Source organism: Caretta caretta, chromosome 1 (genome assembly GCF_965140235.1).
Source record: "Caretta caretta isolate rCarCar2 chromosome 1, rCarCar1.hap1, whole genome shotgun sequence".
NCBI classification, from domain to species: domain Eukaryota; kingdom Metazoa; phylum Chordata; order Testudines; family Cheloniidae; genus Caretta; species Caretta caretta.
In genome coordinates, this window is record NC_134206.1 from 334,343,460 (window position 1) to 334,364,680 (window position 21,221).

The 21,221-nt window shown below is 41.6% G+C and overlaps 1 protein-coding gene across 3 annotated transcripts in view; it reads right to left on the reverse strand.

Annotated features, from left to right (window-relative positions):
* CACNA2D1 (calcium voltage-gated channel auxiliary subunit alpha2delta 1) overlaps positions 1 to 21,221 on the reverse strand; it is a 690,472-nt gene that overhangs the window by 611,460 nt on the left and 57,791 nt on the right. For all 3 annotated transcript variants that reach the window (XM_048836497.2, XM_048836498.2, XM_048836499.2), the window contains exon 2: positions 556 to 637. In XM_048836497.2, the coding sequence (XP_048692454.1) occupies positions 556 to 637 (82 nt within the window). The remainder of the gene's footprint in view (positions 1 to 555; positions 638 to 21,221) is intronic.

Consider the following 21,221-nt stretch of genomic DNA (forward strand, 5'->3'; position numbering starts at 1 on the left):
TTGTAACATCGATACCTCTTCTCCATAATAAAAAGTAATAATAATTTGTTCCTGTTGTAAAATATACTCTGGATTAAAGTAGTATAGCTAAGAATATTAGATAGTTATCATTCTCCTCCACAGAAATCTAGCCAACAGAGACTTCTTAAATTCAGAGAAATTGTATGTCAGAAAACTGGTCTTCTCTTTCAAAACAGAGTGCTTTCCATGAACTTTCCTTGAATAGTTGTTTCCTGGATACCATATTGGACAAATACACAATGTAAAAGGAGCTGTGCTATTGTGTATGGGAGTTGTAATAATCATAAACCTTGTGCCTGGTACTGCAAAGCTGATTAAATATTAGCTTCAACAAAAAGAGAGTGAATTAATGGATGTCTCCATTATTCATTTCCTTCTAAGTAAACAGTAGAGAAAAGGGATACTATCGGCTTTCATTCCAAAAGAAATCGTTGTGAGGATGGGATGATTACTTGTTTCCCCTACATCATGAGCACCATCCATTTTTGACTGTTCTAGTTGACACAGACAGAGGGTCTACTCATTTAGACTCACCTTGGCAAGCTCGTCCACCCCACTTGCACTTCTTGCCAACGTTACAAGATCCTCTTGCATTTTCTCCACCCATGACTTTATTCTACAGAAATAAAAAGAGAGAAAGAGACGTCCCATCAGATCAATGGCAAATAGTTACGACTATCACAAACACAAATGCAGGCCAACAGATTATCCTCCAGGAGGCAGATTGATGCCGAAGTTCCCTTGATATTGCCGTGAATCTGCTTTAGACATTCATTCCCTCTCTTTCTCTCATAGAAGCTGTCTGCCGTACAAAAGCCCAACACGGTGAGGAAGCTGTATACAATGACTGATCATCAAAAAAAGGGCAAAAAGTCAGGACACATGAAAATAGTAGTTTAGAGGGCACAAGAGCCTTTCCCCTTGATTGTTGAAAAAGTAACCTGCTTGCTTTTTTGGAATATGCCACCAATATTGAGACATAAGTTAATGTGAATCTCTTTTGTTAGCTCAAATCTAGCCTGGTCTTACACCAACCAATTTTGTTACCATCTGTAGACTGCATGGTGGTCCCCGCATATCCTAGACAAGAGTTCCTGTCACAAAACCCATCACCACATTTAACAGTAACTGACAGCTGCAGCAGATAGGTTAGAGACTGAATGGTATAGAGACTGACTAGCCTCCCAGTTGTATTTTGATTCTAAGCCTTCAAGTGCCAGGTGAACATTTCTGCAGTTGTACCTCTCATAGGGTTGTCTATAGTGGCCAGACCACCAGCTAGCTGAACAATCAAGCATACTGTCAGCACTTATTATTACTATCTATGGTACGGTACCCATGACCCTAGTATACGAGCACATTCTAATCTTTAATGTATTTATTCTCACAAGACTCCTGTGACTTCAGAAAAGCAGACTTTGACTCCCTCAGGGAACTGATGGGCAGGATCCCCTGGGAGGTTAATATGAGGGTGAAAGGAGTCCAGAAGAGCTGGCTGTATTTTAAAGAAGCCTTACTGAGAGCACAAGAACAAACCATCCCAATGTGCAGAAAGAATAGCAAATATGGCAGATGACCAGCTTGGCTTAACAGAGAAATCTTTGGTGAGCTTAAACACAAAAAGGAAGCTTACAAGAAGTGGAAACTTGGACAGATAACTAGGGAGGAGTATAAAAATATTGCTTGAGCATGCAGGGGTGAAATCAGAAAGGCCAAAGCACAATTGGAGTTACAGCTAGCAAGGGATGTGAAGGGTAACAAGAAGGTTTCTACAGGTATGTTAGCAACAAGAAGGTGGTCAGGGAAAGTGTGGGGCCCTTACTGAATGCGGGAGGCAACCTAGTGATGCATGATGTGACGTACTCAGTGCTTTTTTTGCCTTGGTCTTCACAGATAAGGTCAGCTCCCAGACTGCTACACTGGGCAGCACAGTATGGGGAGGAGGTGAGCAGCCCTCTGTGGCGAAAGAACAGGTTAAGGACTACTTAGAAAAGATGGACAAACACAAGTCCAAGGGGCCAGATGCAATGCATCCGAAGGTGCTTAGGGAGTTAGCTGATGTGATTGCAGAGCTATTGGCCATTATCTTTGAAAACTCGTGGCAATCCAGGGTGGTCCATGATGATTGGAAAAAGACAAACATAGTGCCCATATTTTAAAAGGGAAGAAGGAGAATCCTGGGAACTACAGACCAGTCAACCTCACCTCAGTCCCCAGAAAAATCATGGAGCAGATCCTCAAGGAATCCATTTTGAAGCACTTGGAAGAGAGGAAGGTGATCAGGACCAGTCAACATGGATTCACCAAGGGCAAGTCATGCCTGACTTACCTTCTATGACGACATAACTGGCTCTGTGGATATGGGGAAAGTGGTGGACATGATATACGTTGACTTTAGGAAAGCTTTTGATATGGTCTCCCACAGTATTCTTCCCAGCAAGTTAAATAAGTATGGATTAGATGAATGGACTATAAGGTGGATAGAAAGCTGGATAGATCGTTGGATAGATCACTCAACAGGTAGTGATCCACAGCTCAATGTCTAGTGGGCAGCTGGTATCAAGTGGAGTGCCCCAGGGGTTGGTCCTGGGGTCGGTTTTGTTCAACATCTTCATTAAGTTAGCGGATGACACTAAGCTGAGGGGAGAGGTAGATATGCTGGAGGGTAGGGATAGGGTCCAGAGTGACCTAGACAAATTGGAGGATTGGGCCAAAAGAAATCTAATGAGGTTCAACAAGGACAACTGCAGAGTCCTGCATTCAGGATGGAAGAATCCCATGCACTGCTACAGGCTGGGGACTGACTGGCTAAGCAGCAGTTCTGCAGAAAAGGACCTGGGATTACAGTGGACGAGAAGCTGGATATGAGTCAACAGTGTGCCCTTGTTGCCAAGAAGGTTAACAGCATATTGGGCTGCATTAGTAGGAGCATTGCCAGCAGATCGAGGAAAGTGATTATTCCCCTCTATTTGGCACTGGTGAGGCCATATGTGGAGTATTGTGTCCAGTTTTGGGCCCCCCACTACAGAAAGGATGTGGACAATGTGGAGAGAGTCCAGCAGAAGGCAACGAAAATTATTAGGGGGCTGGGGCACATGACTTATGAGGAGAGGCTGAGGGAACTGGCCTTATTTAGTCTGCAGAAGAGAAGAGTGATGGGGGATTTGATAGCAGCCTTCGACTACCTGAAGGGGGGTTCCAAAGAAGATGGAGCAGCCCTAGCTCCAGCAGCCTAGTTCTCAGTGGTAGCAGATGACAGAACAAGAAGCAATTGTCTCACGTGTGTGGGTGGGGGGGTCGTGTAGGTTGGATATTAGGAAAAACTATTTCACTAGGAGGGTGCTGAAGCACTGGAATGGGTTACCTAGGCAGGTGGTGGCATCTCCATCCTTAGAGGTTTTTAAGGCCCGGCTTGACAAAGTCCTGGCTGGGATGATTTAGTTGGGATTGGTCCTGCTTTGAGCAGGGGGTTGGACTAGATGACCTCCTGAGCTCTCTTCCAACCTTAATCTTCTATGATTCAATGATTCAAAGGCTGAGTGTCACAGTGCCCCACTTTTAGGTGCCTAGAAAGTCACAGGAAAAACTCTATGATCCACAAAGCTGAGTTATGTGCCCTGGCTCCGTATACAATGAACGGGGAAAGAGAGTCGCCTTAGAATGTGATCCAGGATGGAGTAGCAGGGACCACGAAACAGCCCTTCACCCTCCTGCCAGGTTGCCAGAATGGATTTCACCTCCCCAGTTGCTATGCAGAACCCAAACACAGGCACAAGGCAGCTAGTGAGGATTTGACCCAGAGAGATTCTCTCAGCCTTGGTCACAACAGCAGATGCAGAGTAACAACACTGTTGGATGGCTTTGATTCAGCTGAAGCTTCAGCTCTGATTACTAAACAGGAGCTAAGTGAGAAGAGATGTAAATCACTCTGCATAGCAGCTGCACACAGAGCACATGCTTTGGATTTCACTTCAATGCCATGTGAACAAGGTCAAGCTCCTAGGAATATAGATCACAGTCCTTTATTGAACTGGCACAAGGTCATTTTCCCTCCATGTAAGCCAGGGCATTTGTCCCTGTAAGTAGATGTTTTTGTTTCAAATAGGTAGCACTGACAGGCCGGAGAATGCAGCAGTTAAAGTTCCAGAATCGTTGGGGATTATTCTCATTGTACTATTATGTACCGCAAATCAATTGAGGCACATGAATAGGCTGTCTCATTCAGATTTTATTTTTTCATAAACCTTCTCTGTACATGAGCCGTCACCCCACTTGTAACACTACTATCACATCCTGGGGTGCAATATGGGATGAGGAGTTGTATCACCTCTTACCCTGTAAACCTTATGTGCATTAAAAGCTTTGTTACTGTAACTCCCTGCCTGGGATGTTCACAGTCAGCAACTAGCATGCCCTGAGTGGCTGTGTATAACTGCAGCCTTAGTCCAGCAACTCTGAACCCAGCAGCCTGCCAGCAATACGCCAGTCACATTCTCTGTTTTCTACCAGCTTTGGTTACCACTTGGAGGGTGACTCAACAAAACCTCAGTTCTGAGGTATTACAGTTCATTTGCTTCTTTAAAGAACCAAAAGCATATTACAGCTTATTAAGGGCTTGTCTACACTTACTAGAGGATTGATGCCATGGTGATCGATGCATCAGGAGTAGATTTAATGGGTCTAGTGAAGACCCACTAAATTGACCGCTGATCACTCTCCCGTTGACTCCTGTACTCCACCTGATCAAGAAGAGTAAGGGGAGTCGACAGGAGAGCATCTCCGATCAACGTCACGTAGTGTAGACCCTGTGGTAAGCAGACCTAAGCTATGTTGATTTGAGTTATGGTATTCATGTAACTCAAATTGTGTAGTTTAGATCGACTTTTCCCTTTAATGTAGACAAGGCTAACTTAACTGGGGTAAATACACTCTTCCCTTGAAGCAGAGCACTGAGTTGGTTTATAGTAAAAATAAAACAAGTTTATTAACAAAAGGACAGAGTTAAGTGACACCAAGTAGGAGGTTAGAAAGGGCTACAAGCACACAAACAAGCAAAATGCGCTTTCTAATGGCTAAGACTAGATCAGAATTCCCCTGGCATGGCCCATACACCACCATCCCACCTGGCATCAGTGTGGTGGGATGTGCAGAGGTGTCCAATGGGCACCAAGCATCCCCTCAGCCAGCAAATGTTCCCGTGGAGAACAATACCAGCTGGTGTAATTGCTGCAGCCCCCACGCAACTCTAATCTATGCTGTGGCCAGAGGCATGGCCAGCACAGATAATTAAGAAGTGGTAACAGCCTCCCTGATGGGTCTTCCTCTGCTGCATGAAGCAGAAACTCTGTGCAGCAAAGAATCTGGGCTGAGATCTTTAAATCAGGAACCCTCCCCACTGCAGTAGTGATGGGAAAGGCAATTTCCTACGGTCAGATGAGATCACAGGTCATCTTTAATTTCTATCGGGTCACCTAACCGATCTCCCTGACAGTGCAGGCTTGGCTCCTCTTAGTCCATTTTCTAGAGCTTTGGCTAGTCTACTTTTCAATGGATTTGCCAAAATTTTCCTTGGAAGACAATGCCACCATCTAATCCCACTGGAAATTCTCTTTCTGAATTTCATCCTGTTAATCCTATTTACCATCCTAAATAATTCCTCTCCCGCTTTTATTTCTAGTCTTCATCATTCATCTAGCTATATATGCATACCTATGTTTTCCCCTCCCATAGAAAAACCAACAGAAGGGGAAAAAAGTCATCTGAACACAAAAAGAACTTCAGTGTATAGCAAACTCATCCGATTCTTCCCTCTAGAGGATGAGGAGAGAGCATGGACTGCAAACTCTGCAGATTTTAGAGATCCACAGGGAAATCTGGTCCTTACTCCACTGATCTCAGAGCACTCGCAAGAAATGCCTGTCCCTAAGAGCATTCATCCCTTGATGACCACGTCTGCATATTCCTGCAATTAGGAGCCATGCTGCCTTTGTCTCGCCTTTTATGCCTTTGTGCTTTCATTCTGCTCTCTTTGGTACCTCTCAGGAGGGTAGAAATCCTGGAAGTTAATTGTGCTTTCAGCAGTTAAGGTCTGTTATTCTGGAAATATTAATGTTGTAAAATCATTCAATATTAAAAAGAAATTGGCCATTTCTCATATTTGATACGGTCTCTTCCAGATTTGCAGTTATTTTAGATTCAGTTGCAAAGCAGATGTGCTGTATCTAATCCAAGAAAGAAATGCCTTTGTTAAAGGGGGAAAAAAATAACCCAAGAATGAGTTGCATCTCATTACAGTGCATCCCATAGTGTTCCATCAATTTGGAACATGACACTAATTATACAGCACAATGCGATGGGAATGTAACAAAGCTTACATTTACAATGCAACACAATCTAGTGCCTCCAAAATTTGAAGGGGACAGTGTCCATATTTGGATTTGATAGCTGCACTCTCTTTCAAAAACAAAGGTTTGCTTTGAATTTTTGGCAGTAACTATAATACTCAGAGGTTCCCAGTGGGTGCCAAAAGAGGCTTCACTGATAATTCCAGTCTACAGATAATACCAGCTTGTTAGGTCCCTCAGTAGTAACAGGTCATATTGTGGGGAAAGCTACAGGAGTGTGTGCTAGGGGAGAAGGGATAGGAATGTGCATGAAAATCTTAATGAAATTTCTGGAGATTCCCCGACAGCATCTGTCCAGGGAGATGGAGTTTGCCTCCCCTTAGAGCCTGCCACCTACCCAGGTCCCCATGGACCCTGAGGGACTCATAGGAGGCTAGGCAATCCATGGAGAGGCCATGTACCCCTACAGTAGCTCTGGTTCCTAGTACCCCGCCCCAACTCCATTTGACTCATCTGATAGAGTTCTATAGCAGAGCTATAATGCTCCATTATATTCTGTAAGGTTATTCAAAAAAGAGCCAAGAGAAAGGCCCCCCATTTTCTATGAGAATACATAGGATGTTTTCGTAGCAGTTCAAAGCCTGCATTCACCCACTTAGACTTGGCAGCCCTCCCTACACTATAATTTCTCTTTAACATTTCTCACCGTCATGCTAACACCAGTGGGAGTGCTAGCCAGGGCTTACGCAACCCAGTGGTTGAACAGCCAGTGTACCAGTCTATCCCAGTACTCTAATGTTGCTAGCACTGGTGTAGCTGGACTGGCAGTAATGCAAGGGTGGGAAATTTTAAAACAAATGCTAGCACAGAGACAGCAGGTGAAATCTTGGCTCCACTAAAGTCAATGTTCTTGTTCTCTTTCCCCCACATCTCTCCCTTGTTTACACTGTTAATTCCTACTCCCCTCACTGGAACACTGCTTTTTCCACTTGCTGTCCCACTTGTGACAATTTGCTAACAGCCTCCCAGCCAACAAATAAGCAGCTCCTTTCAGGGGTAGTATTAATGCTCTGCCATAGATCAGATTCTGAGGGATGGTTTGCTCCCCAGAGGTACAGTGTGTGCTTTGCTTTTCCTCTTCAGCATCATATCAACAACAGTTCACCCCCATCAGCTCCCTTCTTTGTTCATTCTCATCTTGAGACTCCCACATGGCAAAACAACATGCTGATGATGTGTCTCTGGGCTTACTGATTGATTACATTATCACTGACTCCTGTAATTAATTCAAACATTATTCTGAAGCTTTTCCATATTATTTACCATGTTTCATTTTCAGAAGCATTACATATATATTATATTAAAGGTCCTAGTTCAAATCTTCTCTGCATTTTACATCAAGTAAACATTTAATCTAATATTTTCTATTCTAGAAAATTGCTTGTAACTGTGGATTCTTTATGGTGCATTTTGTGTGCCCTGCAGCTGTGATCTACTAAGCCTACCATCTGCTTTAGTGAAAGGGACACCAATTTGAAATCTAGTCACTTAAACAGAACAAGAGACAGAGAGAGAGAGAGAAAGAGAGTTAGTAGGTAGTAGTATCAGGAACTACAGCTGCCCCTGAGATAATCTGCCAATTTCTGTAGCATCACATTTTCCTATTTTTGTTTTTTTAAAAAGTCTCTCTTCCCCCTAGTTGTTGTGTGAAACACCCACACAAACGAAACACTGAAATAGTGACATCCATTATTCAAAAAGTGTTTTCCGGTGCACAAAATAAAGGAAACTGCAGAGAAAAAAAAAACCTGTGAATTTTTTTCTCTGATCTATTCTAGTTACAAAAAGATTTTAGGTCTTATTTGTAACAATAATTGATAAAATCAGACAGGATTGATTTTTAAGTTGACAGTTTCCATTTACCACAGTTGTGCTCTCTGCAGTTAATTTTTTAATGGTAATTGTCAGCTACTCAATTAGATCTGAGATGGTACAAAAACCTAGTTTTGTTAAAATTACTTTAACATGCTTAAACTTTTTGAGTTTTGAAGGAAATTACTCCTAAAAAATGAGCATCAATCTCTTTCACGGTGGGAAACTGCTGTAATGCAAACTGATGCCCTCCTTAATGTGGAAAAATATGCTCAGCTTTTCTATTAATATTAAATTGTATATTAAATAAAAAGATCCCAGGCCTGCTTCTGATCTCACTTAGGCTCAATCTTGCAACTGGCTCCACACATTTAGATGGGATAACAACAATGAAACTAATACGCTAAAAATAACAAATGACTATCTCCCTCCCCACTCTAGCTTTGTTTAAAATAATTTTGTACCTTCAAATATTGATTTATAGTTTATATCCATGACAGAATATTATGAGGTTTCTGTGACATGGACTCTCTTGGTATTATTTGTTTCTATAGTGGCTAATACAATAGGGTACTGTATAATAAAGAATAATAATTCATATCCTTCCCCCAATACTAATATTAAAAGTACCACATTGTAAATTATTGTTCTAAAATTCCTACAAAGATTAATGCAATTATATCCCATTCCCACAAGCATCTAAGTAACGCCAGCAATATTTACTTAAATTGTCTAATGTTTATAATTGTGAATGGTAATCCTCCACCTCACTACCAGTTATAAGTGGCTTGGTTGCATACAGTTTAGACATTCCAAACTTCTATTAGATGTTGTTTCTGAACTGGACACATTATCAGTACTAAACTTGCAGGGGAAATTCTGCACAACACTTGTAGACTGTAATCCCAAACCAAAATGGCAATTTCTATTAAACACATCCAAATGTATCATATCATCTCGTCTTTTTTTTTTTTTTTTGTAAAAAAGTAATGTGTCAAATTAAAAAGAAAAAGAAAAGAAAAGAAATGAGAGCTTCAGGGCACTGAAATGCTTGTCTGTTGCTTCTTTACACTGAAGCCTACGGTGTAATATCTGTCTGACAGTTGCTCATGGTCAGAGTTTATTTAACAATTGGAAAGCTGTCACAGCAAACATGAGGTCTTGTGACTTGAAGAGGCAGCAATGTTTTTTCCTCATAAGGCCAGCAACAGACCCTTGATGCTGAGGAGAGGTTTCTTTCTGTTTAATAGAGCATTAAAGTTGCAATGAGGACTTTTAAACAGAAAATCAGAATATATTTAAGCTCAAAAGAGACAGTAATACAATTGCTCTGAACACTTGTTTTTGTCATCTCAGGCACTGAGAATTATTGCAGAGTAAAAAAGTTACTGAGGTTAGATTTCCTTTGAGATGGATTGCAATATGCTATATATTCCACATAGCGAAGATTCCCTCACTTGCATATATGTTGTTCTCAAAGGTAAAGACAATAACCAAGAAAAATGCAGTTTTGCCTAGTGGATTGGGACTCATGAGTCCTGGGTTCTTTGCTCCATCACTGGTTTGCTGGCTGATCTTGGGCAAGTCATTTCCCCATGCCTCAGTTTCCTCACCTACAAAATGGGAATAATGAGACTTACCGCCTTTGTTAAAGGGCTTTGAGATCTATGGATGAAAAGCTCTACGTAAAAAGATTACATATATATGTTCCACACATGTGCAGCTCCTACTGACTTCAATGGGAACCTCATCTGAGTGTTCAAAAGCAGAATGTGGCCTGATATTTCAGACACAGGGCCACAACATGCCATGTGTTTTTAAGCGGAACACCTCAGTAAGTTTAGTGGGATACTCTACTCAAGGGCTGACAGTCAGATGTGGTCCATAAAGATCAATTTGACAGTCAGTACAACAAACAGTCTTCCACGATACCAATTTACAATCCCCAGAGTCACAGGGTTTAGCCCTGGCCATCTAAACATAAACCTGGTTGAAAATCAGCGTCAAAGATCTCTGCCTGTAAAAAAAGTAGAATGCTAGTAAAAAGAAAAGGAGTACTTGTGGCACCTTAGAGACTAACCAATTTATTTGAGCATGAGCTTTCGTGAGCTACAGCTCACTTCATCAGGCCAGCAACAGACTGTAGCTCACGAAAGCTCATGCTCAAATAAATTGGTTAGTCTCTAAGGTGCCACAAGTACTCCTTTTCTTTTTGCGAATACAGACTAACACGGCTGTTCCTCTGAAACCTGTTAGAATGCTAGTGGATTTCAAAAATTAAAGAAACGAGGGCAGTTAATCCAGACAGTGTTACGTCTGTTTTGTCAGACGCCAATGAGAGCAGAATCAGGCTTTGAGGCAATGTGTACTGAGGTAAGGCCCAATCCTGCTGTGTTTGGCCCTGATGTTATGGGCAGACTGCTACGCACACCCTCATGGAGCCCCTGTGATTTCAGTGTAATTCTAGAAGGCTGTTTACACAGCCAATAGCAATGAGACTCTGAGCCCAGGCTGACAGACACAGGCTTGCGGGGCTCATGCCAGCAGGTTAAAAACATCTGTGTGGACAGCACTTTTAAGTTGCAGGTCAGGTTTCAGAGCCTGAGGTCCAATCCAAGCTGCAACAGCAACACAGCTATTTTTAGCTCAGTCGCATGATCCCCGTGAACCCAAGTCTGCCAACCGAAGCAGCAGGCTATGTAGACATACTCTAGCTGGCCACTGCAGTCAGTCAACGCAGATCACAGTGAGGTGCAGGACCTTAGCTGTAAATTCCTCAGGACCGGGGCACATCTTGTCTGTGATTCTGAATGGTGTCCAGCACACCTTTGAATACCTAACAAACAACCATTAAAATAATGAAAATTGTGGATGGCAAGAAAGTGAATTGTTTACAAACTGGTTCAATATTTCTCAGCATATCAACCCCTACCCCCAAAAAATGCAGACCACATGCTCTTAATTCAATAGAAAAGCAATGTTTGAAAAATGAAGATAAAGGAGGTTTGACTCAGAAATAATGAAAGAGCAAGCACTGCTATATTTATCCAATCTACACTTACTCTTTGTTTTCCCTCTCAGAATAACCTTCACTTTCAGAATCAGATGCTTCTGGAAGAAGATTTACTATCCATGAAAGGAGGGGGAAAGGGAGCACAAAGAAAAAATCCTGCTACAAAATTATCATAAATACAGCATTGTCAGCCACGATTTTTCTTTCAGACAAAACTGAAGGGCAAGTAGAAACTGCTTGTTATTACAATTTCTAGATGACATGTGAAAGGAGAACACACATTACAATGGAATTATTAACTTTCTATACGGAAATCACCAGTTTTGCTAGTGTTTATGACTCCTAGAGAGAATTTTAATAATAATATATATTCTAATGACCTATCAAGCGGACAGTACTTGTATTTCACATGTGCAGGTGGATGGATGGATGGGCTTTGAAAAAAGCAACGAGAGGCAGATCCTGAGAGATACTGACCAAACTGCCTTGAAATGGGCTGATTGCCCTTAGCTCCCGTTTATTCCAAGTCAAAAGGCAGAGGAAGGTGCTCAGCATTTCAGAAGACTGAACACACAAGACCTGAACCAATGATCATTGAAGTGAATGCAAAGAGTCCCACAGACTTCAATAATGGGCATTAGATCAATCCCTTAGCGAAGTGGCATTACCCTGAATCACACCAATAGTATCTAAAGATGGATAAAACTGTCACCTCAATTGTAAAGCCCACGTGTATCATGGAAGCCACATAAAAGATAAGCAGTTAGTATCCCAGGAAGTGAATGTCACATCTCTGATTGAAGAAAAGGAGTACTTGTGGCACCTTAGAGACTAACAAATTTATTAGAGCATAAGCTTTTGTGAGCTACAGCTCACTTCATCGGATGCATACGGTGGAAAATATAGTGGGGAGATTTTATATACACAGAGAACACGAAACAATGGGTGTTACCATACAGACTGTAACAAGAGTGATCAGGAAAGGTGAGCTATTACCAGCAGGAGAGTGGCGGGTGGGCACAAAGGGCGGGGAACCTTTTATAGTGATAATCAATAATATCACTGAATAATCAATAATAGTGATAGTGATAATCAATAATATCAGTTAATATCAATAATATACCATCATGAGCCAGCAATGCCCCCCTGCCATATACACTGGTCAAACTGGACAGTCTCTACGTAAAAGAATAAATGGACACAAATCAGACATCAAGAATTATAACATTCAAAAACCAGTTGGAGAACACTTCAACCTCCCTGGTCACTCGATTACAGACCTAAAAGTGGCAATTCTTCAACAAAAAAACTTCAAAAACAAACTCCAACGAGAGACTGCTGAATTGGAATTAATTTGCAAACTGGATACAATTAACTTAGGCTTGAATAAAGACTGGGAGTGGATGGGTCATTACACAAAGTAAAACTATTTCCCCTTGTTTTTTCCCCCTCCTACTATTCTTGTAAAGTGCTGGAAATGGCCCACCTTGATTATCACTACAAAAGGTTCCCCCCCACCCCTGCTTTCCTTCTGGTAATAGTTCACCTTTCCTGATCACTCTTGTTACAGTCTGTATGGTAACACCCATTGTTTCATGTTCTGTGTGTATATAAAATCTCCCCACTATATTTTCCACCGTATGCATCTGATGAAGTGAGCTGTAGCTCACGAAAGCTTATGCTCTAATAAATTTGTTAGTCTCTAAGGTGCCACAAGTCCTCCTTTTCTTTTTACGGCTACAGACTAACACGGCTGCTACTCTGAATCTCTGATTGACTTATACGTTAGTACAGGACACTTAACGATTCATTCAGATGCCTCACCATGAAGGATCTTTACAACCACAATAACAGACATGCCCAAAGGTTATGCAATTAGTTCAGCATGTCTGAACCTGGACCCATTGGTTTTTCAGATACTTTGGTATAATCTATTTGCTGCTGATGGATTGAAGGCATGTAAAATTCCATTAGTACTGAACAAGGGCGTATACAAAGGATTATGTCCTTCAGCTCAAGTGATAGGGGCTTGTGCTGTGAGTGCTGAAGATCCCAGTGCTATCCCCTGATGACAGTGGGGTCTGTGTGCATCTGCACTACCAGAGATTCATTGCAAAATTGTATATCACATAGGACTAATTCTTGGAGATGACTGGAACAAGGCTTTGTCTAAATAAGGGTTAGACTATGGCCTCTAGCTACTGCACTAGTGAGAAGTGGCTGGGAGCCATGCTGTCCATGAAGGAACTCTCTAGTGTGCGGATGGAGGGTACACATTGCAGCATCCATTATACTGCAAGAATGGGGATACTACTTTCTTTCTTCCCCACTCCCCTTTACCCATCTTGTCAATCTTCCTAAGGGTAAGACACTGCTGCCTATACAGCACGTGAGTGCCTTTCACATAAAATAGAGTACCAATAGTCAAGCCCCTAGGGTACTCCAGGGTGTCTCCAGGTCTTCTCTCTTTGCAGGGTATAAACACTTTGCTTGAAGTAGGGTTATTTATTTGGTTGGTTTATTTGTTTGTCAGTATGGTGGGAGGTGTGGGCCTCTGTACAGTGACAGTCATTCTTGTTCCAGTGGAAAGGTTTCCTTTAGTGTCTATTCAGGCTGCAAACTCATCATGGTAGGAATTATTTACTCTATGTTTGTCTAGTGTCTAGCTCAGTGATTAGTTGCAGCCTCTTGGCACTGATGAAATACCAATAAATACCACCTTATTTCCCCCCGCCCCTTTAAATTAATAAACTTCTACATCAAACTTTCATGCAGTCCTCATGAAACCTGCTGCCTGCAATACATTTTAATATTAATAAAATAATATTAAATAATATCATATGATAATAATAAATAATAATATAGTGCTTTTCATCCTCCCACCGTCACTGGTATAAGTCTGGAGTAACTGCATTCAAATGAATGGGTTCAATTTTGATCTCATTTACACAAGTGTAAATCCACTGAAGTCAGTGGAGTGACTCCTGATTTACATTGTTGTAACTGAGGTCAGAATTGGGCCCAATGGAATTATGCCCGATTGACACCCATGCAAATGAAATACTGTTAATTCTCTAATCTGTATATTTAGGTCCCCATTAACTTATCACCTCAACATCCTGAATCTGAAAGCACTGTACATGGGTTAGAATCACAATCCCACTGTTACAGAAGTAGAAACCGAGGCACAGAGTTTATGTGATTGCCACCGAAAAGTTACCAGATCATAATGATTAGGAGCCACTCCCTATCTGCACCAGATTTGATCCAGTGAGCTAGATATATGAATCTCTATATTCTTGAATGCCATGTCACCTTAGAGATCCAGGTTTTCTGGTGAGGAGAGGAGGAGAGAGGTTAGCCCTCTCTCACATTTAACCCCCCTCTTCTCCTGGAGGAGGCTTTAACATTTCCATGCTAAGCAGAAAGGCTTTAGAAGGCAAATACTCAGAATTTACTCATCATGAGTGAAATCCACATCTAGGCTTCTTTAGGTGGGTTAGGGAGGCAAAATCCACCTCCAAAACCAAAGCTGAAGTAGCAGCTGCATCCCCTCCACATCCTTGACTAGGGCATCCTGGTAACTGGATCTCCAAAAATAGGTCTCTTTAGGTCCCTCCCCATTGCAGCATGTGCTACAGGCCTATGCAGGCTTGGTTCACAAACATCCATGACTGATCCACCAGCTGCTCCAGCAAACAGCCCCAAAGTGAGGCTTATGTGATGCAGAGAGCCTGTCATGGTCTCTCTGCACCTCAGCTAAACACCACAGTGTGAGCCCAACACAGTAATCTTTACACCAGCGAAAGTTAGCAGAAGGTTAGTGGTTAACACACTAGTCTAGGACTTCAGAGATCTGGGAGTAAGCCCCTGCTCTGGACTTATTGTGTGACCTTCAAGTCACATCGGTACTATGTGCCTCAGTTCTCGATCTGGAAGATAGGGACATAGGTGCAGGAACTAGGGGTGCAGGGGATGCTGCAGCACCCCCAGGTTTTATGCGAGGCTCTGCTCCTGGCCCCGCACCGGGAGTCCCAGCTGCCAGTCCCGCAATCCTGGGTGCTGGCCCTAGCCCCGCAGTCCCAGCCCCCGCACCCAGGCTCCTGGCTGCTGCCCCCTTGCCCAGGCTCTCAGCTGCCGGCCCCAAGGTCCTCCCACCCCCGGAGCCATGGCCCTGCTCACAGACCCAGCTCTAGTGGGGCATGGACAGGGGCAAGGGGGAGTGCAGCTCCCCCACTCTAAAAAGTGTTCCAGTGCCACTGGACGGGGACAACATTCCTCCCTACCTCACAGGAGTGTTGTAAACATAAATAGATTTAAGACCAAGAGGTGCTGAGAATCTACAGTAATGGTGGCCACATCTCCCTTGGATAGATTCCAGACCTCAACAGAAGTTCTGCTGCCTGCATTAAGACAGCAGGATCAGTCCTCAATTGTGTCGCTACTTTTTATAAGCAAACTCTGTATAAATCAAGTGACAGACAGGTGTTTAGCAGAGCAAGCCCATAATTACAGCTGCTGCTCCACAAATATTTCTCTTCTTTTTTGCCAAAAGAGTCTCCTTTTACAATCTGCAGCTTTCCAGTAAACAACATGAAAAATGTTCCCTAATGGAAATTACTATTACACAGAGAATCATTTATTATTTTAAACACAACACACTTCCTTTTGCTTAATGTTTAACCCAAGATACTGATGCCTGACACAAACTGATTCCGACCCAAAATTAACATATATCCTAAACAGAAGCCCTTTAAAAAATTATTAAAGTTTAACCACCTCCAGTTAAATGAGAAGAATCTCATATAAAGAGATAAGACTTAATGAAGTTACAGCTCATTGATTGCCATTGTTTCCTTGATGTGTTTCATTACAGGCTCTTACAATTGGATATCTATCAAGAAGGTTTATTGCTCATAAGAAGAAAATTAATCAAATACTCAAAATCTACTTAACACTGCTATAGCCCAAAAACTAGAATTGCATCATGCATAATAATGAGCTTGTTTTTAAATCTACAGCAGATGGAGCTTTATATATCTTTTTTAAATAATGAGGAAATCTAGTCCGGTTAATGTAGCACAGGAATAGAAGACCCAGGTTTCTTTCCTAGCTCTTTATTTGGAATATTTCTGCATGTATTTAATTGTGTTTTAATCCATGTTGACACACAACTGCAACTTCTAGTGTAATTTAGAGAGTGTTTCTTGCTGTGTCATGCAAAAATCCATTGTGCCGTCTCTACATGAGAAGTTATATTCACGATTGTTAACACACAATACATGAAACTAAAAAGCCAGCTGCAGTACAGGAAGACACTGGCAATTCACATAGACTCAGACTCTGTTTCCACTTCTCTAAAATTGGGTTAATGATACTAACCTATGTAAAGTGCTTTTGAAATTCAGGGTGTCCAGAGCGTAGGATGATCGGGACCTAATAAACAGATTAGATAATTAACAGTATTTTCGTTTGAACTGGTGTCAATCGGGAATAATTCCACTGGGCCCAATCCTGACCTGAGTTACGACAGTGAGAATTAGGAATAACTCCACTGACTTCTGTGGATTTACACTTGAGTAAATGAGATGAGAACTGAACCCATTCATCAGAATGCAGTTCCTCCAGATTTACACCAATGGAACTGGGATTAGAATCTGATCCCCATGGATGAAAAGCACTATGTAAGTGCTTCTGAGTATTATTTTATTATATAGTAGCTCTGTCCTTGGGCCTAGCACTGCTCACTAGAAGAAAAAAAATGGTCATCAAAACCCTGATTGAAAAATACATTTAATAGAATCATAGAATCTCAGGGTTGGAAGGGACCTCAGGAGGTCATCTAGCTCAACCCCCTGCTCAAAGCAGGGCCAATCCCCAACTAAATCATCCCTGTAATGGGATTTTATAAAGTGCTTAAAATGCACAGTTTTGCTAAGGAGTTTTATGCATTGAACAGTTTTATCAATTGCATTTAACATATCAGGTTCACAAGTCAGCTGTCATTTATACTGAAATGATTTTTTTTCTCCGAAACTAATAAGCATTACATTTTAATCTTAGTCAAAAGCATAAAGAAATTAAAATATGGCAGATTGAATACTAGTAAAGAAGTGATTAAAGGTTAACAAGGAAAGAGGCTTATACAAATGAGGATCAACATACGTAGTTCGACAAATATATACACTCCCTGGGCAATTCTGAGAATTCCATCTGGGTCACATACGTTGTGTCTTTACACGGTAGCACAGGCTTGTCTTCATGCAGCTAGAATGCAACAGTTATGCACTGTACTTTTTGGCTGAATTAGCTACACAAGCCTTTGTACAATAATACATATAAAGTTGTCATAATTAGAGACAACAATTACCTCACACCAGTATCTGAGGCACTGCAGTTAATTTCCTATTATAGAGTACACAGAAAAGTGGTGGTATCTCACATGTGTCTGTGTGGTAAAAAAGTGTGTAAATGTTGCCTGCCCAATGTAGCGGAAAGAAATCACTTGGCTGGTGCTAGAAAGTTGGTAAGATCACCCTGCCAGGTCAGGGCCCACTCCTGCACTCAAAGCCCTGCAGTAGAGGTTTTGCCTGGGAAAGGACTATAGGATCAGATCACAAACCAAAAAAGCAACCAAAGAGATCATTTTAAAAGTATACTGTCACATTCATCGTTGTATTTATTGTTCTGTAGCTATTTCTAAGACCATTTGTCACTGAAGCTGCGTGTTTGCCAGCAGTGCATGTATACATCTGCTCAGAATATATCAGTCACACCAAATTCTCTCTTGATTTAGGCCCCTCAGTTCTGCTCCCATTGAAGTCAATATCAAAGCTTCCATTGACTTCAGTGGTGCAGCAGCAAGCCCTTCCAACTGTGCAGCCTGACCGATGTTAGTGGCATTGCATGAGATGTAGATCAGGGCACCATGTAGCCTATGGTAAGCACAGTCCTCATTCTATTTGTGCTCCACGTATACAGAGAAAAATAAATTAAGATACACCAGTCTTATATTGGCTAGCTCATAGGGTGACCAAAGAGCCTAATTTTATAGGGACAGTCCTGATATTCGGGGCTGAGGAGGGGGGGACTCGTGTTCCAGTTCTTGCATCAATTAATATTTAATCTCCAAATGAAAAACACCAAATATTATTAAAATAGACTTGTTTTTATACCATGCATTTCATAGTCGAGGTAACTTCCATAATGATTTAACTACTGCTAATATAGCAAATGTGTAAGCAAACATGGTGGCTACTATGCAATCAAGAACAGTTCACCACCAAGACTTGATCCTTAGAGACTGCTTGGAAAGACAATGTTCTGTGCAGTTGATTCTTCCTGTTTAATCATTACAAGGAGTCATCAATAAAACATCTATTATCAGAAGGTAACATGTTGATATATGATAAAGCCACATAGTCAAAGAAACACAAATCTTTGACTCCAACTCACCTTACCTCATCATCCTACAGTTACCGCTTCTCTCATCTACAAAAGTAGTTTATCAAAGTCGTTATACACAGTGCCATCTCTTTGTTGTAGAATATCCTCCAGACTAATAATCTATTTCATTTGCAAATATCTTCAAGCCTTCAAAGGCTGACTTCCAATGTGTAAAAGCTGTCACCTCTGTAACATACCACAACTGTCAAAGCATAACGAGACTTTGCGCTGCAGAGATGTAAATAGACTCCATCTTCTAAAGGTAGGATTTATCTGCATTCAATGCTAACATTTAAAAAAAAAAGAAAGGAAAGGAAATTGGAAAATAAAAGCAATTGTCAAGTCAAAAGGGTATTGAACTGATTGTTAAGCACCCACAACAGTAGCAATAGAGTGTATAAAATCCTGGTATCTTCAAATGCTCATGTCCTGTAAGGTCAATTCCACTGAAATTGCAATAAGTTCCTGTTTAAAAAAAAAAAAGTGGGAGCCAGTGGAATGTTATAGTATAGTTCCTGGACTGCAAATGCATATTAATGGCGGTCATGACCCTTGTCAGGAAAACTTCTCTAAAGGAAATAATCAATATTCTGTACTCCTTAAGTAAAGGGTTAATCTAGTCCACAGTGCAGTTTGCTGTACTAAGAAACAATCTTAAACAGAGGGCTGAAAATTGTTTATGCAAAAGATCAGGCCCAGATCAGCAAACTCCAACTCATCTGAGTAGCCTCTTGACTTCAATGGGACTACTCACATGAGTGACCACCACTTGCTTGTGTAATAGCCATAGGATCATGGTCAGGGCCATGCCGGCCAGTGTGGATAGGCCACATCTGTGTTAAAGCCATGTGTGACTAACTTTCTCCAGCTTTTTATATCACAAATCTTTAACACACTTACCGCCAGGCCTCACAGGCCAGCTCAGCCACTTGCAGCATTGCCAGCTCCTGCGATTTTATTACAAGTCTTTCAATACTGATATTTCTCATTTTTCTTAAAGCCTTGGCTCCTGGACTCATGTGATTACACAAGAATCTCAGCTTTATTTAAAAAATAGGTAAGTTTCTAGCTCTCATGGTTGTAGGTGGAAAAAACAGCATGAAAATGTGACAATTAATACTCAAAAGCCAGCAGGCAAATAAAAACAACCCTTTAAAAAAAACTCATGATTTTAAACTAACGTTAGTAATTTTAGGAAGGGTCTGACATGATTTTTGAATGCCTGGGGTTGGCAACAAAGCCTGTGTTCTGAAACAGGATTTAAAGCCAAGGCTTAGGAATGTTTTCTGAGCATGTAGACGGGGCCAAAGGTCAGCAAGGGTCACTTCACAGTAAAGCTGGATAACGATGCCATTAAGTGTAATTCAGCTTTAGAACAACTCCTTCTCAAAGAGGCTTTGCCCTCCTTTCTCAGGCTAGGGTACATGCCCTATGGTCAGAAGGCTACAATGCCTGTCAGTGCATTCAATGCATCTTACAAAGACAGACTATTGAGGAAGTGTGTCTGACATTTACACAGGAGCCATCCCTCCCCCTTTCTTCTCCTCCCCTGCCCCATCTAGACACATTCCCTAATTAAGCATCAATACAAAGCAATGTAATTGAACAGATGTAGTAGTCATTAACAGGAATTACCCATTCTCCTATCAAATCAGAGTGTACAGAGAGGGCTCTGTTTGTAATGGGTGAACTTAATTGCCCGATGGTCCCCAAGAGTAATGTACAAACAGATCAAGACATCACACACGCATAAATGATCTCAGCTCTGACACAAGCTTTTTGTCACTCACTCATCCTTCGTTGTTTACCAGGGTTAATAGTGGCTGGAATCGGAACTGGGCGATTTAATAAATAAGAGTACTGGATGTGTTTCAAATGAAGCATACGAGAACGCAGGTCTTAGTGACATGTTGATTAAAGGTCCATACATAGCACAGGCTTTTTTAATGAGGCAGCTGCTTAAAACACAATCTATTTGAGTAAAAAGAGAGCAGAGTAGCTGGTCTCCTTTGGCAATTTACTGTGAAACATTTGTTGGCTTCACAAGGACCTGATTCACAATCACTGCACTTGCATGGTTTTTTGATTAAATCAGTTTCTCTAGCAATCATTGGAGTGAGCAAAGGGAGGGGGAAGCCAATTGGTAAAGCAATTCTTCTCTCTGAGTTATGCAAAACAGATACATCACAACAGTAACCTGATAAAGCATTCCTCTTCCCTTCTAGGCACCTTCCCCTCTATTTCCATTGTCTCAGCATAAGACATTTCTGTATACGAGTTCGAGTAACAGAAGTGTTTCATCAGAAATTATGCTAAGCCTCGGCCAGTGAGGGTGGTCGCTCTGAGCAGACTGCGCTACCCAAAAGGTAACCTAAGTTTGGAAACCAGACATAGCTTTTCACTCACTCATGTTGGGCCAGGAAAGGATTGATTCCCCTGAAAAGAGTGCAAAAGCAAACCAAGGACTCTGAATGAAACCACAATGGTACCCTGAGTCCAAGCACAGACAGAATGCACATAGCACC